We start from the raw sequence: 21,994 nt of genomic DNA, 5'->3' as shown, positions 1-21,994 counted from the left end.
GGGAAAAAAAACATTGTCTCCATTGTCACCTCGCCCACAAAAAGCATCACAGGCATTTAAATGATTAGATATAGGAAATTATATCCTTTTCCATGTTATGTATAACCAGTTGTGATAATTATACTGTATATTGTTTAAATCGGTATCATTATTGTCATCTAGCAATTTCACAGATGTGCATATGGATAGAAATAATTCATCGGTAGCATTATAAAAAGACAAAAAAATCCATAACAATGTTTTTAAAAGAATATAAATCACAGGATCTTAATGCAACACTGTATGCCTCAGAAAAGTTCAGAATTATTGATGATTGTAACGAATTCTGCAGTTCTCCCACAATATAGTTCAAACAAAAATGGTTCTTAATTTCTCTAATTTTATTTAAATACTTTTTGAGTACTTAATGCAACATGCCAGAAATTACGCTACAAAAGCGACTTCTGAACATTTTATATGCCATCTGCAGCCAATTAATTCTTGTATTTGTTTTCCAGATGTTGAATACATCTGACGTATTTTATAATGTCAAGCTACAAGTTGTGTGAAGGTGATGGATCACATCACTGGGAAGTTTGCCTTTTTATATATATATATATATATATATATTGTCTCTGAATTTCAGACTCTGATCTTAGATAAGGTCAAAGTGTTGATAGTTTTATAATGCTCTATAACTATTATATACTACAAACGTGTTTTTTCTTTGATTTTTCATTAAATGTGAGATGCAAGCCCTTAAAAATTATGTTCTGTGTAAGTCATGGCAGCTGTATTTTCTCCACTCATATACTTTTGTGATTCAGTGGTGTAAGCTCATGGCCGTCCGAAGGGGGGGTGGGGGCGTTGGGTGCGGTCGCACCCCTATTTTTTTTTTTCCCAGAATAAAAACAAATCCCGAGAGAAAAAAAAAAATTGGAGCGCAATCAGTGTTTCTACTTTGAAGGAATTTACCGGAATTTCGGGAAATTCTGGTTTCGGCCCGCGGGATGATTTGGGGAAAAAAGCTGCGCGACCATCCGCGCCTGCGCAGGTGGGGGGGGGGGGGGGAGCTGGTGACGTAAAATGACGCCGTCTCTCCTCGTGCGCGCAATTGGCGGGATCAGGTCGCCGCCATTTTCAATGCATCGCCTCGACGCCCAGTGGTTTGTTTGGGTGAGTGGGACCTGAAATATTGCGTTGTGGGGAGGGAGGGATCTGTTTGTTTTTTTATCGGCGGTGTTAAACTAACCGAGAAGGGTCCAATCTTACCCGTGGGGTGATTTGTGGGGGGGAAAAGGTGTGCCCGCTTCTCCGTGTCGGGGGCTGCGGTGTCTGCCCCGCCTGGTCCATCGGCTCCATCCACGGTGCCGGTCAGCCTGGCGACAAGGGAGGGAGGGAGCGGGTCCGCTGCCGGCGGGCGGTCCGGGGAGACCGATCCCCCCGTCGCCGGGCGGGAAGCGGGAAGGGCTGATTCTGAACAGATCTGGCAGTGGCCGTGACTCGCCGCGGGGCCTTGCTTTGGGCGGCGGCTGTAGTGCGGGGTGACGGAGGGTCGGAGCGAATGACCAGGCCTCGCACAGCAACAGGAGCGGCGGCGGCGACGGCAACGGCTGTAGTGCGGGGTGACGGAGGGTCGGAGCGAATGACCGGGCCTCACACAGCAGCAGCAGCAACAGCGGCGGCGACGGCGGCTCCACCTCCTCCTGTACCCAGCCCGCCCTCACTCACAGCCGTCGCCGCGTGCCACTCCGCCAACGGCGAACCGCTTTCAAAACAAACCCTCCCGCACGAGGCCGGGTGGAGGGAGGGAGGGGGTGACCCCCTTCCGCCGTCTGAAACACCTGCACCGCTCGCTGACCTTCCTTTCTCCCCCACCTCCTCTGCCCCTTCCCTTCCCCCCCCCCCCCTCTCTATCTCTCTCTCACTTGTACGCCCCCTCCACCCCCCTTATCCTGGGAACGTTCTTGTCACATCACTTATTCCTTTTCTCCAGAGATGCTGCCTGACCCGCTGATCCCCATTCCTGCCTCTATTCAGTCCTCACTGACATCCCCTGTGCTCCCCTCCCCATCTATCCACCTCGCATTGATTCTCCTGCCATTCCCCATCCATCCTACACTGGTCCCCCAATTCATCCTGTACTGACCCCCCTCTTCCCATCCATCCTGCACTGCTTCCCCCATTCATCCTGTACTGAACCACGCATTCATCATGCACTGATCCCCCCCATTCGCCCTGTACTGATCTCCCATTCACCCTGTACTGAATTCCCCCCCCCATCCATTCCGTACTGATCCCCCCTCCCCCTTCAACCCCCACTGACATCCCCCTTGCTCTCCACTCAAAATTTTACCTACTCCAACCAACACGTATTAATTCCCCTGCCTCAGTCCATCCATTCTGCACCGATTGCCTTCTCAACCCCCCCGCCATCTATCCATCCTGCTCAGATTCACCCACCTCCTTTCCCTGACCCTACTGCGCTGGAAATGTCTTCAGAGCGAACATTGACTATGTTTGAGAACGGAATGCAATCAAATGTGTTTTAATTCCCAATGTTATTAATTGTTTTAATCCATAAAGATGGATTAATTAAATTGTGAACATGTGAAACATTAAAAACGCAGTGCTCAATTCTCACAGCTACCGTTGACACGTTATTACAGAATTCATTTTAACGGCAAATCAATGCTCTTAATATGCGGTATCAGTACTGTAGTTATTTATTGAGCAACTTTCACAACAATATGTTGGATTTATCCAGGTTTTACTTCTACAGTCGGTCATATACGAATTTGATCAGGAGATATTTCAGTTGAATATTCCAAAATCCAGGGGCGACAGCGAGTCACCGCACGTCACTACGCATCACGCCGCATCACGATCCGACCACGACGTGACGACCTCTTTTCAGGCTCTCCCCGAAAATGTTACCCAAGTGGGACAGGCCTTTCACTCTGTGAAACTTAAGGGCAAGGCTTTCGAAGGCGGCATCGGCGGCAAACATCTCCCTGGCCAGGGCTCGAGTCCACAGTGCTCGAATAAACTGTCCAAGCCCGAGCAGGCTCGGGAGAAGCAGCAGCTGAGGTCGGAGTGCGAGCGCCGTAATCCACCTTCACCACCTGCCGTTTGAGCGGCTCCTTGGGGCGACCTGCTGCTGCTTCTCTTGGCGCTGCTGGCGTGGTTCCTTGTGCACCCTGGGATGCTGCTGGTGTGGCGACTGGTGCTTCCTGGGGCACTGCTAGAGTGGTTGCTTGTGCACCCTTGGGTGCTGCTGGTGTAGTTACTTATGCACCCTGGGGTGTTGCTGGCGAGGCTGCTGTTTCTCCCTGGGGTGCTGCTGACGTGGTTACTTGTGAACCCTGGAGTGCGGCTGGTGTGGTTACTTGTGCACCCTGGGGTGCTTCAGCGTCTGTACCCTCTGCTAATTCTCCCCCTTCCGACATTGCTGTTCCCGTTGCCAGCCCCTGCTGCTTGTTGCCCCAGCGGCTAGAGCTGGGCAGCAGCCACCAAACCATTGGGCAGCAAGGCTCGGTGCTGGGACCGCAGCTATTTACAATATATATCAATGTTTTGGATGAAGGGATTCAAAGTAACATTAGCAAATTTGCAGATGACACAAAGCTGGGTGGCAGTGTGAATTGTGAGGAGGATGCTCTGAGAATGCAGGGTGACTTGGACAGGTTGGGGGAGTGGGCAGATGCATGGCAGATGAAGTTTAATGCAGATAAATGCGAGGTTATCCACTTTGGTAGCAAAAACAGGAAGGCAGATTACTATCTAAATGGCGTCAAGTTGGGAAATGGGGAAGTACAACGGGATCTGGGGGTCCTTGTTCATCAGTCTATGAAAGTAAGCATGCAGGTACAGCAGGCAGTGAAGAAAGCAAATGGCCTTTATAACACGAGGAGTCAAATATAGGAGCAAAGAGGTCCTTCTGCAGTTGTACAGAGCCCTAGTGAGACCACACCTGGAGTATTGTGTGCAGTTTTGGTCCCCTAATTTGAGGAAGAACATTCTTGCTATTGAGGGGGTGCAGCGTAGGTTTACAAGATTAATTCCCGGGATGGCGAGAATGTCATATGCTAAGAGAATGGATCGGCTGGGCTTGTACACTCTGGAGTTTAGAAGGATGGAAGGGCATCTCATTGAAACATATAAGATTGTTAAGGGTTTGGACACGCTAGAGGCAGGAAACATGTTCCCGATGTTGGGGGAGTCCAGAACCAGGGGCCACAGTTTAAGAATAAGGAGTAAGCCATTTAGAACGGAGAGCTGGAAACACTTTTTCTCACAGAGTTGTGAGTCTGTGGAATTCTCTGCCTCAGATGGTTAAAATGTATACAACAATTACCCCAATCATCCCATTCCACCCTCAATAATCTTGACTCAACCAAAATTATTTCTGAAATATTGGTCATAAATTTGGTTCAAAAATGCTCCAAAATAAAGCTCAGAATGCACCAGAGATCATCTAAAACACCCAGAGTGTGAGGGGCTTCACGCTCGTGATTTGCGCTGTGCACACATTATTTCACATAATTTTTTTGTGATCCTGTCATGAAAAGCTTCGTACGGACCTGCAAAGGCATCAAAATCAGGGAAGGAGGATTGACTGCTTGTCTCCAAGAAAAAATGATGTTCATGCAATCTCTATAAGAAAGAGTTATGGAATCTCTACAAATATATGACAAAACCATGAGATTTTCTTTCCTCTTGTTTACTCAATTATCCATTCATGCAATCAATATAGAAATTTAGCATCTTAAGGAGACATGAATGCATGTTATCACTACCCAAATCTCCATAAGCCTACAGTCCAATACTATATATAGTTTACAAAGTGATGGAGAAGCTCAGGGAGTCAGGCAGCATCTCTGGAGGACATGGATAGTTGACGTTTCGGGTCGGGACCCTTCTTCAGATATTTACTCTAAGTTATTCCAGGACTACGTGTTCGTTGTACAATTCCAGCATCAGCAGTCCCTTGTGTCTTCACACTACATACTCTGATAGTACCAAAAGTCCTGAACCCAGCAAATTAGGTTTAGGTTTTATGTTATTGTTGTCACATGTACTGAGGTACAGTGAAAAGCTTTTTTGCATGCTATCGAATCCGATGAGATAATACTATACATAAGTACAATCAAGCAAAACTCAACTACAATAGGTAGAACAGAGTGAAAAATATAGTTCTCAGCATTGTAGACCACCAGTTCCATAGACAAAGCCCAATGTCCACAATGGGGTAGAGGTAAATTGAACAGTACCCTAGGTTATGGAAGAACCATTAAGAAGCAAAATAACAAAGAGGAATAAGCTGTTCCTGAGCCTGGTGGTGTGCACTTTCAAACTTCTGTATCTTCTGCCCAAAAGAAGAAGAAAGATGACCAGGATGAGACAAGTGTTTGATCATGTTGGCTGCTTTTCTGAAGCCACATAAAATGTAAATGCAGTCAATGGTGGGGAGTCTGGTTTGTGTGATGGACTGGGTAACACCCACAACTCTCTATAATTTCTTGTGGTCTTGGGCACAATGTTCCGAAACCAAGCTGTGATACTGTACATCCTGACTCTATGCTTTCTATCATGCATCTGAGGAAGTTTATAAGTGGCATTGGAAATGTACCCAGTCTTCTGAGGAAGGAGAGGCGTTGGTGTGCCTTCTTGGCTGTTGCTTCAATGTAGTTGGACCATGACACATTGTGAGTAGCATTAACGTAAAGAACTTGAAGCTCGCAACATATGCATTTCAGCACCATTGATGCCTATTGGTCAATGTACTCTGTCAAATTGGGATATGTAGCATAGATTAAACTGGTAGATTGTCATAAACTGGAGCCAAGAAATTCAAGGTGAACCTGACCTTTGCTGTGAGAGCTGAGTGTGGGTGAGAGGCGATAGGTCACAAATCACTGATACCGCTGACCTTCAGAGCCTTGGGCTGTGGATGTTCCTCAGGTTGCTCCCCACAGACCAGAAGGTGGGAGTGGGTCTAATTGAAGTGCCTTGGACATGGAGTTTAACCTGAGCTCTTTTTGCATCCTCCATCCTGGGACCCCCAGACAGGTCTGTTCTGCAAACAACACTCCTCAGATAGTTTAATGGTAAAGTGGTCAAGAAGTAACATTTTATCTGAAGCTGCAAAGATGATTTTGTTGCCTTATGTTGCACTGGGCAGCTCAGTGTAGCAAACTCCAGATATCAATCAATTGAGTACTACTTGACAAGGATAACTGCAACAAAGGAGAAGGCTGTAAAAGCAAAGGTTCTCACTTTAAGTGGCTAATAATGACTAGAAAGGAGCATTGAATAATGGATGATTGTAATGGGATGAGCAGGAATTTAAGTAACTGAATGACAAATAATCTTTTGTGGCCATGTGCCAGTTGTCTTTCATGCTCTGTGTTACATTTCCAAGCCTTTATGAAACTACAATTAAGAAAACATGACATTTATTTTTAGTGTATAAGATGCTTCTTGTACTAATACTTTCTTCCTTCTAAAGACATGAGCAATGATTTGCAGACACATATTATTCTGGCTCACTGCTCCGTGCAGAATAGAGTTTCTAACCGGTTACTGTCGCAGCTACTGATAAGTGACACTTTCAGTTTAACTTTGTGCGTCTTATCATTAAATGTAGGTCAGCTGTTAGATATGGTTATGTTCAATGTGTTATAAGAATTTCACTGAGCATTTAAACTATGTAACAGTGGTTTAATTGCCTGATAGTGCTATCTGTGTAAAATTGTGTGGAAACATTTTCCAAGGGGTCTTATCACTTTTCGTGCATGCTGCATCTTCAGAGCAAAATGTAACCGTCAAATCACAGGAAGCCATGAATGAAACATGTAACTGTCCTTATTGAACTTTCCACATTTTAACATGAATCAAACCTATGTCACTCACAACAATTCTACCCACAGCCCCATCTTGTGTGGTCCTATAGTTGTTCTTTGTTTGGATATGAAACAATGCATCAAGTTTTACTTAACTTTTTTATGCACAGAAACGCTTGTATGCTTGTCTGTACTCATGTGCAACCATGCAAAATCACAAAATGTTTAATGGCTTCTGCGGAACACACAGTTTATTTATGCAACACAGAATTAAAACTAGAAATTCCTGATTTCTTAATTTCTACTGAAGTGCTACAATTCAAGAACTTTACAGGAGAGGAAATAAGAAGCAGCCTTCTGGCCCATTCAAATATATTGTCACACCTTTGCAAAGAGGTTGGTTGATCTTGGTAAGTTCCCATATGATGTAAGGGGACAAGGTGTATACTGTTATCAATTTAGTTGCAGCATACAGCCTAATGCTGACATAAGCACAGAAACAGAAAATAGGAAACTCACCTGGCGCAAACAATTTGGCTTATGACTGGATCAAATTTTGGGCTAACTATCTCAATAGATTAGACCTTTGTGTAAATGGTTGAATATGCAGAGTGTCAGAAAGAGAAGGGGACAATTGGTAAAAGTTGATGAAGACACTGCTCTTGCTGACTTTATCTGAATGGTTAAAAAATTAAAACTTGCATCTTTTCCATGGACGCTGCCTGATGGGTTTTCATATTTTTCTGGTTTTATTTCAATTATATTTGATACTTTTTTCCAAAAATAGATCAAATGTTATCCCAAGGAGAGTTGATTATAAAAGCTCATTTTAAAGACTTCACAATGATTTATTACCTATGAATAGTTTGTCCTTGCGTTAGATGAATATTAAGATTTATACTATAAATGCTGGAAATGAAACTCAGCCAGGAAGTAAACAAGCGCCAATTTGCTGTCCTTCATTTCATTTCTTGCTGGACAGCAAATTGGTGCTTGTTTACTTCCTGTCTGAGTTTCATTTCAATTAAAAATAAAATCAATTACACACGAGGAAGCAAAATTTGTACATTGAGATTGTAAAGTGTAAAAAACTTACCCTTGGATGAGAAATACCAGCTATAACTGAGCCATGAGATGAGGTCAAATCAGATATATCCAAACTCTGGTAGAGCTAACTTTCTGAAAAAGAAAAAACACTCATATGGAGTCAATTACATCTCAGAAGGCTACTATTGGATTTAGGGATCATAGTGTTGAAATGATTATGATTTTGACCCCAAGTTGTTCAATACTTTAAGCGTTAAGTGCTATTAATCTTAACAGACAGCATCTATTTACAAACCGGTTTTATATCTTTATATTGGCAGCAATCTAATGTCAACTTATTTTTTTCCTGCTGAAATGTGGACATAGGACTATTTTGTAGTTTTAATCGCGTTCTCTTCATTTACTCGAGGGAGGGGGCAGTTTGACTTTTACTGTCAGGAGGTCTTTGTTTCTGGCAATGCTGGGCAATGATTTTAAATCAATACTTAATCTAGTGAAATCATTTAAAAATTCAATGCAATTATTTTATTATGGCGGTCCCAGCATCCAGAACTGTGTAGTGTGATATGTTTTCTTGGTTAACTTACAAGAAGTCCAAACTGTTTATAATTTCCAGAACACATCCGTTGCCGCGGTTTATGTTACGGTTTCTGTTAGCTTACCCTAAATCTAAGAGACTGCTAGTTATTTCTGCAGTGTTACTTAAACTAATCAAATGGATTCTCTGTGATGCAAAATACTTATTTTTGTTTCAGTTGTGATTTAGTGGTTATCTTCTCAGATTCAGCCTTTGTGTTCTGAAGACTCAATAAATAACTCGAACAGAATCTTATACCAGGTTATTGCAACAGAATATTTAAAGGTTTTTCTTCATAGTTTCCCAAGCGATAGGTTGGAAATGCAGTTCACCAGGTCTTTTTTTTCATAAATCCAGGTTTCATGGTTTCTATGTGATCAATGCATCCTTTTGAATCATGGAGCCACAGGAATAGCTTTCTTCTTTGCAGCTGTTCCACTTAGTGAGTTTAGGAGAGTTTGAAAAAATGTCATATTGAAGACCTCCTTCGACTATGTAGAAGACCTCCTTCAACCTCGTTGAAGACTAGCTTCGACTAGCTACGACTAACTTCGGGAAAATTGGACACCGAATAGTGGAGAGTGAAGACGATCTCCTTCGACCTCCCTTCGATTATGTTGAAGACCATCCACGACTACCTTTGATTACCTACGACTAACATGCCGACCTAATACAACCTACTACGACTAAACCTACGATTAAAAAAAGTATCGATTTTTTCCATGGCGACCTTGTTTTACTCGTGGGCATTTTTCAACATGTTGAAAAATATGCTGTGACCTAGCTGAGGCCTCGAGTACACGGGGACTACTCTCGAGCATGAAGGAGAGTTACAAAGACCTCCTAGGACCTTGTGTCGACTTTGCTGCGAGTATGAGTCAAGGGCAAACGCGCCAGAACTCGCGGATTAGGTCGCCCAAGTGGGACAGCCCCTAAGAGGAGTTTTTTTTTAATCACCCAACTTTCTGATATTCATGCCATTGAAATCAATGGATGAAGTTTGTGGGAGGATGGGGTTACGAGGGAGAGATAGATCAGCCATGATTTAATGGCGGAGTAGACACGATGGGCCGAATGGCCTAATTCTGCCCCTATCACTTATGACCTTTGACCTTGTCCAGTTCTTCCTCATGCCAGGTCCTGCTCAATCAAAGTCCTCATCTTCACTTTCTCCACAAAGCCATTGACACACGGCTTTACCATCGCCTTGAAATAGGTAAAGCTCTAAAATTCCCCCCAACATATATCCCCTCACATCCAATTAGTCATCTCATCCCGGCCAGTTTCACCAAACCACTAGAGAATGGACTTGGAATCTTCTGACCTCTGCCTTTTGCCTTCCCATTTCCACCTTCATGCTCTTGCCTTTGAAAATCGAACCCGAATAGTTCTTAAACAATCTTTTGTCCTCTTCACCTCTGAAGAGTCCCATCCCGGAGCGTCGCCGGTCCATATCGCTCCCCAGCTGCTGCCTGACCCGCTGCGTTCCTCCAGCACTCTCTCTCTCTCTCTCTATCTTTCATTGTCATCGCTCCGTTTACTCTTCTACCCTTTCTTGAACCACTACCACGCCTTGCCGTGAGAGCGCAGTTTCCCAATTCTCTATTCTAGTTCTTGGCCGCAGTTCCGCAAACGATGGAAAAGTTCACTCCAATTAATTTAAAGTTGCATGCACACAAATCATAGAACTCAAAACATTTAGCGGATAATTGCTTTACTCGATGTTTATAACATAGCGGGGATGATGCGATTTCACAAATGTTCACGAAGCCGATTAATATCTGAGCGAAAGTCCCTTTTTAAAGTCACGGTTTGCTCTTCGGCTACTTTTAACGTTACCCCACGATTGTGTGTGTGTGGGAGGGGGGAGGATTGGACAAAGGACTATTGGATGGGAGGGGATATAATGTTCAAGTGGTGTTTTATTGCCGGTGATCAATACCCCGCTGAGAAGGGAAGCGCTTTGTATCTGCATCAAGCTCGCCGTGTCCCGCCCGGTGTAACTAGAGGCGAGTGAACTGAGCGGAGACTGGCTGCTGCTGTTTGCTGGTCACTGTGATGCTCTGCTCATTCCTGCCTTCACTCGCCTCCCAGAGCAACGGGTCCTTGCTCAGCCTTGGGGAGGGAGAGACTGGTGCCACTTTCGTCCCACTCTCTCTCGCTCTCTCTTTCATTCTTATCGCTCCGTTTAGAGAAGCTGCAAAGAGCGACGGACCTCACTTGGATCAGACGCCCGCTGGAGCACCGAGCCCTGTCCGGATAAGGAACCGGGAACGGACTGGATCTCTCCCTCTCTAGCCCAGGACAAGGGGCGCTGGGGAAGTGAAGGCGGGGGAGATCTACCACCAGCTTTTCTGCACCGCTCTTTAAGGCAGCATTGAGCTGCCGGCTTGGGGCGATATTAACGCGTGAAATTGGTGCGCTCCGTGCCCTCTCTCCTCCACTTCTCCCCGCGAGTTTGCCTCGGATTTCCCTGGGAATGGAGACGACTTTGTGTTGGATTTCGCTTCTCGCTGGGTTCGCGCTGTCGCCCGTGGTCAGCGGGGAATCCCCCAGGTCGGCAAACGAGACCACGGGGAGACTCAATTCTCATTCCCAGCAAATGGAGCTGGTTCTCCCGACCGCAGCCTGGTCCAAGCAGAACGGGCTCTCTCACTGGGACAGCCGGACCACCGACATCCCGGGCGGGCTACGGGACATCAACACGTCGGCTGCCAATGCCAGCAATTTCCCCTCCTGTCACAAGGCGCTCGACAGTGGCCGCACCTTCAAGTACATCAACGCGGCCATCTCCTGTGTCATCTTCGTGGTCGGGGTGATCGGAAACGCCACTTTGTTAAGGATCATTTATAAGAACAAATGCATGAGGAATGGACCCAATTTGTTGATCGGGAGCCTGGCCCTGGGAGACTTGTTCTACATCACGATCGGCATCCCCATTAACGTCTATAAGGTCCATGTGCTTCACCGTGTAAACCTGCACCCTCTTTCCTTGACTTCAACTTTCCTTGGGTTTCTGCACCCCACTCCTGCCTTCTTCACCTCTCTGCTCGCGTCTCTCCAAACGTTTCGGAGATCACTGATCTTGGCTCTCTTCATCTCCCGTCGGTCTCACCGTTTTTTCCTCTCCTCCGCTATTTTCATTCTCTCCTTTACTAATCTGTTTCTTCCCATCTTTCGTAGTGTCTGCTCCACGGTTTTTTGAATTATATATTTCGGTTCACTAACCTGAGCGATTCTATCGGATTCACCCTTCGAGCATTTTACCAGCTTCTAGGCTAGGGTGTGTTTTTATGCATTGCACTTTACTTCATCGAATTGAAATATTATTTTTTTTAAAGTCTAGGGTTCCTGCAAACTTTCAATATTCCACTACGTTTGCAGTCACATCACTTTCTGATGGTCACCACACTTTCTTTTTCAAGGGCAATTGCTTACCAGCTTTCACACTTTTTCTACATTTAAATTGGTGCTTCCCATTCCTTATTTTTGCCTTCTTGTTGCCTTCTTGTTGTCTTCAATGGTTTTCACACCTCTTAGCTTATTCCCTTGTAGCTTCTACTTCCTTTTCATTGGTTGTTAACACGTTTCATTATTCTATTCTTCCTTTGTGGTGAAACGGGATAATTGTTTCATAATTTATTTATTTTTATCTCATTTGTAGTTATCTGTTCTCTCTGCTTAGCCACGTTAACTGACATATGCTAAACATCTTTTCCAGCTTCTGGCACAAAATTGGCCTTTTGGGATTGTTATTTGCAAGCTCGTGCCTTTCTTACAGAAAGCATCGATGGGGATCACAGTGCTGAACCTTTGTGCTCTGAGTGTGGACAGGTGTGCCTTATTCTTGTTTCTATGTAAAATTTACCAGTTTGTTGTAGCATTTTTGATAATGATCACATGTTCTGACTAGAAATAAGGAACTGCAGATGCTGGTTTACCAAGGAAACTGGAGTACAAAATACTGGAGTATCTCATCGGGTCATACAGCATTCCTAAAGAATATGCATGGATGACATTTTATATTGCGACCCTTCTCTGGACTGATGTTTGAATCGGTCTGAAGAAGAGTCCCAACCCAAAACATCACCTATCCACGTTCTCCAGGTATCAGCCTGATCCACTGAGTTATTCCAACACTTTTCAGTTCTACGAGACCTGACTATGGATAGTTATATGGATGGGAAAGGAATGGAGGGTTATGGTCTGAGCGCGGGTATATGGGACTAGGGGAGATTATGTGTTCGGCACGGACTAGAGGGGTCGAGATGGCCTGTTTCCGTGCTGTAATTGTTATATGATTATGCCAGCCATGCGTTAGGCAACCTTGAGATGAGAGATATTCTTTTGAAATTCTAAATACAGAAATTTGAAATCCTAGAAACAATCGGGTTATGTGGGATTTGAAATTCAGGAACTTGAAGTTCAAAGTTGTGATGGCTTTTCAGTTCTGTGGTATTTAAGAAAAAATAAGTTATTTATATTTCTTTAATAAAATCAATTGTTAAATTAGTTTAAATGTTTATGCATACTGGTTTATGTTACAGATCAAGGTTAAGTATGAATATGTTTATTTTTTCAATATTATTCCATGGCTTCACAATGCTGGCAAGGTATGGGGGGTAGTTCAACAAACTATTCTCTGGGAATATTGATCATTTCTTAACATTTCCATAAATGATATTCACCAATCTTTTACAACATTGAATCACAATGGGGTTACTAAAGCCTAGCACATTGCTGGTAAGATCATTGACAATATATTATAATTATCTGGCTAAAATCATAATTATGTCATTCTGGATCCATTTTTAATGAAGTTCATCATTATCTATATAACCATGTTGTTTGTTACCTGACAATTGATTTGAATCTAGCCTGGGAATTTGTTAGTTTGCTATCTCCTAAATGAAGTCACTTTGAATAGTTTCAAATCATAGAATTCAACTAAAGTTGATATTATTGCATAAAACGGACAATTTCAGCATTGGTTTTCGAAGTTGAGATATAGCGAGGACCATAATTTCACTCTATATCTGACTCCCTCATATCTAAGCGGGGTACCCACTTTGGGGCAAATATTGACATATAATTCAGTCCCAAAGGCTGAATTTGCAAATATCCCACCACTCAGGAGTAAATTGTAACAGATCGTTTATTGAGTTTGCGCAAGACGCCATGTCATTCTCATCATCAGAGTTCGGCGATGAATAGTGCTACAGGAGTATTTTTCTTGTAAACATTTTTCTGAAAATACAATCTCATGTTCCCAGCCATATGTCTATGGTTTGAAATATATTCATTTTTTTAATTTGTCTGATAAAATGAACCACAAAGGCTCAAAATTGATGTTAGAAAACTGAGAAAAGAATACCACTTTTGGGTCTTTACTGTTTCCATTAATCATTCTGTATTTATTATTAAAATATCGATTTTATTGTGTGGACATAAAGGAATAGATAGGGAGAAACACAGAATGTAAAATAAGGATGACTAGAAAATAGTCATAATCATGGAGACATACTACATAGAAATTAGGGCCATTGCTGACCATTTTGCCCATTTAATCCCATGTGTCAGTATTAGTAAGTAAGTAAGTTTTATTTATATAGCAGGTTTTAGGTCAACTCGCTTTGACACCAAAGTGCTTTACATAAAATAGATAAATAAGTTTCCATACAAACCATAGAAAAAGGTTAAAAAAATAAAGAAAATGGACACAACACATTATAGAGTTCAACACAAACGTCCCCCCACAGCAAAATCAAAACTTTCCACTGTGGGGAAAGGCATCAGAAAGTTAAGTCCTCTTCCTCTGTGAAACACCCGAGGTCGGGGCCCATTTGTAGCCTTGCAGCCAGTCCGATCTCTTTCAGGGCCCTCTTGCCGTGAAGATGGAACTCCGGCGTCGGGTGAAACATTCCTCATTAGGACCACGTTTCTTGATTTTCAACTTCAAGAAGCAACTTCAGTTATGGAATCTTCTCAGATTTTTTTTTTTACTCTGCCTTTTTACTCAAAAGATGACAACCACTCAAATGGTTAAATAAAGGTACACACAGAGTTAAACAAACGTCTGTAGGTAGGTGAGAATGAAGAGAGAGAGAGAGAGAGAGAGAGAGAGAGAGAGAGAGAGCGATATAGAGAGAGAGAGAGAGCGATCTAGCAAGAGTCGAGAGATATCTATAGTCTACCGATCTCTCTCTCTCCTCTCGCTGCTCTCTCTCTCTCTCTCTCTCTCTTCTCTCTCGCTCTCTCTCTCTCTTCTTCTCTCTCTACCTCTATTCCTCTCTCCTTACATTCTTTTGTTCATTTTCCTTGCCCATGGGTTGCAAGCTGCCCAAGCATGAATACCAATTTCTCTGACTTCAAGTGGACTTCACCATGTCTCCCCCCCCCGTGGCAAAACCTTTCCCCCAAAATCTCAAGACTCTCCATTTCCCTGAAATAGTCCTTTGGTTATTAAAAGCACCCCAATCAATTCAAAAAATGTTACTGTCAAAAGCCACACGTGCTGGAGTAACTCCACGGGTTGATGTTTCAGGTCGGAGCCCTTCTTCAGACTGATTATGTCATCCAGATATGCTGCCTGACCTAAGAAGTTACTCCAGCATTTTGTGTGTTTTTTTGTAAACCAGCATCTATAGATCCTTATTTTTCCATTCTTTATTCTAATCTTGGGCTGAGCATTTTCAAACAATTTCTCTGCTCTCCTGGCATCTACACATTTTACACAGCTATTTATTTCCCTTTCCCAACCATAAATACTGTGGAATACCGTACAACACTCACTTTGCCAATTAACTCAGGTGCTGTATTTTCAGCTCTGTATCCAAAAGTTTTGTTTCCAAGCTCCACTTAAAGTTTTCAAGTTGACAAAATAGGGAGGTCAGATAATAACCCAAACCTTGTCTACCACTTGCGATAGATACACACTATCTTTTCGCCAATTTGGAAGTATTTTTGGTGGACTGTTGCAAACAAATATTTTTCATCCCTAATTATCCTTGAGAAGGTACTGATGAGCTGTGTTGAACTGCTGAAGTCTGTGTAGTGATGCTGTTTGGGAAGAAGTGCCATGAATTTAACAAAACAGAAATATAATGATATTGGTACATATTTACATCAGATAGCTCTGAAGAGAACTTGGAGCTAAAGTTGTTCACATTTGTCTGAGCTCTTGTCCTTTTTTGATGCCTTGAATAACTCTTGAGATTTTGCTGGTGCATTTTGTAGATGTGAACACTGTAACTGGGATGCATCAATGGTGGACAGGTGCTGATGTTTAGCATAGAGAATGGAGTGCTGATCACAAAGGCTATTTTGTCCAGACTGGTGCTGAGTTTTTTTAAATTATTATGAGCGATGTGGTCATCTAGTAAAGTGACAGGTCTTCCATCCCACTGACAATTTGTGTTTATTTGAAGGTGGAAAGTTTTCATGAATCACAAACTTGCCACAGAATATGCAGCTTACAAACTGCTCGTAACTATAAACATGGCAGCTATTGAGTTTATATTTTAGATTTTGATGTGGGCAATTGAAAGGGTGGTTCGATTGAATATCAAGTGGAGGTAATTAGACTGTCTCTTGTTGAAGATAGCCATTGTCTGGGTACTTTAGTGCTGCAAATATCAGTCCATGCCTGAATAGTGTCCAGATAGCAAAAGGGACAGGAATGGATAAAGAAATTATATAAATGATCCCATAACAACTTATTATATATAAGTTGCTTTTGAGACTTGTGTGATGAGTGATTATGATACGGACTTTGGAAGTTAACTATAGAAATTCTGAAGTTAATTTTCAAAATTGGCAGTAGTTATACACACGGACTTGTATATGCATTATCTAATCGTCACTTCAGTTCGTGTCTTGCTTTGACATAAAATTTGGACCAAGGTGATTACTGGCAGCTTTAGCAACAGTAGAAGTAACACAGTTGCCCATAATCCTACAGTTCTATGGTACGGGCAAAATTTTATTGTCCATAGCCCAGCAGTATTATAGGAGCATCAGTACCAGATATCCATAGCCCTGTGGTTCAACAGGAGCAGTAGTGCCTGAGAGCCCTTCTCCTCTCCTCATTCTCCCTTTCCTGCCACATACCAAAGCATTGGTCACCAAAATGCCCAAATCTGGCAGCAACAGGATTAGCCTGGAGTCTTGGAAAACTACAGCTGCAGTACTCCATCAGTTCTTCTTAAACTCCAACGTCATCTAAAAATCAAATGGTAAATCAGTGCGACCAACTCTTCTTCCAGTCAGAAACCTACAGGAACTTGATCGTTTTAAATAATTTAAATTGGGGAAATTCTTCCTGTTGCTAAACAGTTTGTGCTTCATTCAATTTGAATAAAATGTGCTTGCTGGATCATTCAAATCCATTTTGGCAGCGTGGCATCATTTCAGCTTCATGGAGGCCTGGGACGACCAAGTGGCAACTCTGCTTGCTTCTGGTTTGTGTGTATGGTGCCTGCACCCTTCAAAATAGAAATGTCAAGCTAAGAAGTGTACGCAAGGGCTGTGTATAAAATTTCAGCTATATTAGCAAGTGTAGTGTGCAAACAAGAGCTATTGAGTCCCATTTCATAGTCAAATATTTCTAAGCTTTACCACTGCAGTTTAAGTAGTGAATTCCACTTTCTCTTGCTGATTTTATTTTAAATGAGATTTTCTCATCACTTTCAATTGACGCTCTATTCCATAGTTCAGCTCAGCCTAGTTTGCATGATCATTATTAATGACTGCTCCTGGCTTTGGAGTGTATTGTACATTCCTGGCATCGCTTTCTTTTCCTAATAGTTTTGAAGTTAAAGAATTCTAAAAGTAAGAAAAGAACTCGGGTCAAGTTCACAAAATGTAATTAAATTACATGTTATCAACAGTTCCGGCACAGATTCACTCGAGATGTAAACCATCGGTGTCTATTGAATACAAGTTGTGTAGCCAATAATAATAAGACTATTGACTCTTGAAAGCTGCAGTGTATTAGTCAGGGCTTGCTTATTAACCTCTGGTGCTGGATCTATAGGGGTTGGAATAGTGTTTCTGTTTTCTAATGAAACCTCCATTATTGAGAGTGCAGGTCACTCCTGCTTGTTTTTTTTTAAATAGAGATCCGAAGGCAGCCTCAGCAAAATCAAAGGAAGTGGTTTAAAGTGTTCAAACGGAAATCCTAGGCTTTAGTAAAAAATACCAGAATCTTGAGAAAGTTTCAAACCACGTATCTTTTTCAAAAAAATTCTGAATCCTCAGGAAGATGACTTTGCAAAAAATATAATTTGCCTAATTTCTTCATTGATTTGCCTGAGGCAAATCCATAGTTTTACTGAAAATTTCTTCACTGAATAAATTTGCAATATGAATCTTTATACCTCAAAAGTTGTTTTTTTTAAAAAAAGATGCATTTTTCCAAGGAAGGGACTAATGATGAAAATTACGCACTTATGGAGCATCTGATTATCTGGAAATATCTGTTTGCAATTCCAGGTTCAGATAATGAGAAAATGGATCAGTGGCTGATGTTAAATAAGCCCTGCTGTTTTGACCTGATCACCCTTCACCCTGCAATGAGGGTCTCATAAATTGCAGAGGCGGGTACCCAGTCCTGTAGAGACACTACACAATTGTCTGCCCAGAAGAGATTTATGATCTTTAAGCTCTGAGATTGGAACAAGCAGGAAAGATCAACCTAAATGTAAAGATAGGGTTGTTTTATTGGTTATCCCCAGGACAATAGACACAGGCAGATGTCAATTGTCATTCCTGGCTTCAGTTTCACAACCCAAAGGAGATCCTGTCCAAGCCAGAGCCTATTGTCAATACATCAGTGATGTTACAGTGTTACAGTAGTAATGTAGGAGAATCCCCCAAGCAAGCTCATCTTATATCCACCACCTGGTCTGTCAGAGCAGTTTTAATTCACAATACACTGGATATGGTCCCACTGCTGCTGCTATGTAAATGGAAATAGACATAGGAAGTAATGGGACCTCCTTCTATGGAATGCTCGGTGACATTAGCAATGCAGTGGAAAGCAAAAAACATCTGGTTTCTGTCACTCAGTAGTTCATGTAACCTGCCTGCTCCATAAATTCATTCCAGGGCTGTGGAATTTCAATTTTGACCTCTTTCCTTGGAATTAAGCAAAACAAATTGTGATATGACACCATAGAGAGTGCATGCTCTTCAACCTCTGCGAGGTTTGTTCTCACGGCAATAGCGTTGCTTTTTATTGCTTATCAGCACATGCTGAGGTGATTTTGAACCTCTGTACCTTGTGTCAGTAAAGACTCGGTGAAGGATTCTGTGTCTACCACCTTAATTATTTAATTTATTATCAGATTAAAAATGTATTCCAATGGATATCCTTTCACGAGTTTGCTCGTTTTCCCAGGCTCTACATGTATTTCCTCCCAAGTGCTCCGATTTACTCCCATATCATAAAATCATGTTGGTTGCTGGGTTAAATGGATACTGTAAATAGATCCGAATAGCTTCTATGTAGAGATGATTCGATTATGGGGAGAAAATTAATGGAGAATATAATTACTCTGAGATCCAAAAAAGAATATGTATTCAAAGTCAGTGTAGCATTTCAAACGAAAGAGAAGCTTATTTTCAAAGATGTAATGACATCTGATGACATGACACCCATTGATATCTGTTCCTACTATTAACACCCGTACAGACCCATATGAAAAGGCAGGTGTAAGTTAGTAGAGCTATTGCCTCCCAGCTACAAGGATTAAAGTTCAATCATGGCCTCTGGTGCTGTCTGCACAGAGTTTGCTCGTTCTCCCTGGCTATCCAAGTGCTCCAATTTCTTTCAATGTTATACAATCATGTCGGTTGGTAGGATAATTGGACACTGTAAATTGATCCGAGTAGCATCTGGGGGAGTTGATGAGAATGTGGGGAGAAAACTAATGGAGAATATGATTAGTCTGAGGTCCAGCAAATACTTTTTATTCATTCATGGGACTTGGGCTTTGCAGCTCTCGCCTACATTTAACTGCTCATTTCTAATTGTCCTTGAGAAGGTGAACCCCCGAAAAGCACCTGGTCCTGATGGTATAACCGGTCGTGTTCTAAAAACCTGTGCGGACCAACTGGCGGGAGTTTTAACGGACATTTTCAACCTCTCACTTCTGAGGTCTGAGGTCCCCACCTGCTTTAAAAGGGCATCAATTATACCGGTGCCCAAGAAGAGTAAGGTGACGTGCCTCAATGACTATCGACCAGTGGCACTAACGCCGGTGGTGATGAAGTGCTTTGAGAGGCTGATCATGGAGCAAATCAACTCCTACCTCGACAAAAACCTGGACCCACTGCAGTTCGCTTACCACCACAACAGATCAACGGTGGATGCGATCTCGCTGGCCCTCCACTCCGCAATGGACCACTTGGACAACAAAAACTCATATGTCAGGCTGTTATTCATCAATTACAGCTCGGCATTCAACAGAATCATCCCCTCCAAACTGGTTACCAAACTCGCAGAACTGGGTCTCTGCACATCCCTTTGCAACTGGATCCTCGACTTCCTCATCCACAGACCACAATCTGTTCGTATTGGTGGAAATGTGTCAGCCTCGATAACGATCAGCACGGGAGCACCTCAAGGCTGCGTGCTCAGCCCCCTGCTGTACTCTATACCCATGACTGCGTAGCCAACCACAGTGCAAATTCCATCATCAAGTTAGCTGACGACACCACTATTGTGGGGTGTATCACTGATGGGGTTGAGTCAGAATATAGAAGGGAGATGGAGCAACTGTCCATATGGTGCCAGCGCAATAACCTGGCCCTCAACACCAGCAAAACCAAGGAACTGATTGTGGACTTTGGATGGAGTAGGAGGGGGACCCACAGCCCCATTTATATCAATGGGTCGATGGTTGAAAGGGTCAAGAACTTCAAATTCCTGGGCGTGCACATCTCTGAAGATCTTTCCTGGTCCGAGAACACTAACGCAATTATCAAAAAAGCTCATCAGCGCCTCTACTTCCTGAGAAGATTACGGAGAGTCGGTTTGTCAAGGAAGACTCTCTCTAACTTCTACAGGTGCACAGTCGAGAGCATGCTGACCGGTTGCATCGTGGCTTGGTTCGGCAATTTGAGCGCCCTGGAGAGACTACAAAAAGTAGTAAACACTGCCCAGTCCATCATCGGCTCTGACCTTCCTTCCATCGAGGGGATTTATCGCAGTCGCTGCCTCAATAAGGCTGGCAGTATCATCAAAGACCCACACCATCCTGGCCACACGCTCATCTCCCTGCTACCTTGAGGTAGAAGGGACAGGAGCCTGAAGACTGCAACAACCAGGTTCAGGAATAGCTACTTCCCCACAGCCATCAGGCTATTAAACCTGGCTCGGACAAAACTCTGATTGTTAATAACCACTTTCTGCTATTTGCACTTTATCAGTTTATTTATTCATGTGTGTATATATTTATATCATGGTATATGGACACATTTATCTGTTTTGTAGTAAATGCCTACTATTTTCTGTGTGCTTAAGCAAAGCAAGAATTTCATTGTCCTATACAGGGACACATGACAATAAACTCACTTGAACTTGAACGTGGAAGTGAACTGCCTTCCTGAACCACTGCAGTCCTCGAGGTGTAGTTATACCCCCAAGGCTGTAAGAGAGAGAGTTGCAGGATTTTGACTCGGTTGTAGTGAAGGAATGACATTATATTTCTAAGTCAGGATGGTATGTGGATTAAAGGTGGTTTTGCTGCTCTTGTCCTCGGTGGTGGAGCTCATGGGTATTTAACGTGCTGTCTAAGGAATTGTGGTGAGTTGTTGCAGTGCATCTTGTAGTTGGCACATCTGCAGCCACTGCTGATGGTGGAGTGAGTGAATGGTTATGGATGGGTGTCTGTCAAGTGGGCTGCTCTGTCCTGCACAATGTCAAGTTTCTTGAGTGCTGTTGCCTCTGCACTCATCCAGACAGGTGAAGAGTTTTCCACCACATTCCTGACTCAGTTCTTTCCACATCATATGGGAATATGGAAACATATGATGCATTTTGGTAGAACTGATGAAGTTACACAATCAATGAAAGGATCTTGGGAAGTGCTATATACTGTATGCCCAGAGATCTCTGAAGGCAGCAGCACAAGCAAATGGGGTAGTTCAGATGAAATGAAATACCAGTCTTTATTTGCCTGCGCATAGAATATGTGGAAATCTATATTACTGAAAGTTTGATCTTGACCTCTTTTGGCTCGCTGTGCTGTGATTTCTGAGAGAATGCCGCCACCTACGGCCCTCATTTTTGGCCACCTCGCTCCGAGCCACCCTCCGCCTTCCGGGACCGGAGGATTTTTCTAATTGATGACAAATCAGACAGATGTTAATGTTTTTTTTTGAATCGCCATTCTCTCTGCTGCCCCCGCTGGCGGGAGGGAGAGGGACTATAAAACCCGGAAGTTGTGTGCCTCACTCAGTCTCTGCAAGATGGAGGAAGCCAGAGGGTCACGTCTCTCTGAGCTCTGAATAACACTGAACACATGTCTACTAAACCTTAATG

At 43.0% G+C, this 21,994-nt stretch overlaps 1 protein-coding gene and 1 long non-coding RNA gene across 2 annotated transcripts in view; one reads left to right on the top strand and one right to left on the bottom strand.

Moving 5' to 3' along the window:
• Positions 1 to 5,782: 5,782 nt before the first annotated feature.
• LOC116971054 lies at positions 5,783 to 9,976 on the bottom strand. Its single transcript, XR_004411388.1, has 3 exons — positions 9,865 to 9,976; positions 7,921 to 8,003; positions 5,783 to 6,058 (listed from the first exon to the last, which is right to left on the bottom strand). It is a non-coding gene; the product is annotated as an uncharacterized LOC116971054 (long non-coding RNA).
• Positions 9,977 to 10,429: 453 nt separating this feature from the next.
• LOC116971048 (endothelin receptor type B-like) overlaps positions 10,430 to 21,994 on the top strand; it is a 44,927-nt gene continuing 33,362 nt past the window's right edge. Inside the window, exons 1-2 of the mRNA XM_033017854.1 lie at positions 10,430 to 11,401; positions 12,170 to 12,282. Coding sequence (XP_032873745.1) covers positions 10,928 to 11,401; positions 12,170 to 12,282 — 587 coding nt within the window. The 5' untranslated portion in view covers positions 10,430 to 10,927. The remainder of the gene's footprint in view (positions 11,402 to 12,169; positions 12,283 to 21,994) is intronic.

The sequence above is a fragment of the Amblyraja radiata genome, chromosome 1 (assembly GCF_010909765.2).
Source record: "Amblyraja radiata isolate CabotCenter1 chromosome 1, sAmbRad1.1.pri, whole genome shotgun sequence".
In the NCBI taxonomy this organism is placed as follows: Eukaryota; Metazoa; Chordata; class Chondrichthyes; order Rajiformes; family Rajidae; genus Amblyraja; species Amblyraja radiata.
The sequence above is the reverse complement of the archived record's forward strand: the minus strand, read 5'-3'. Positions and strand labels throughout refer to the sequence as shown.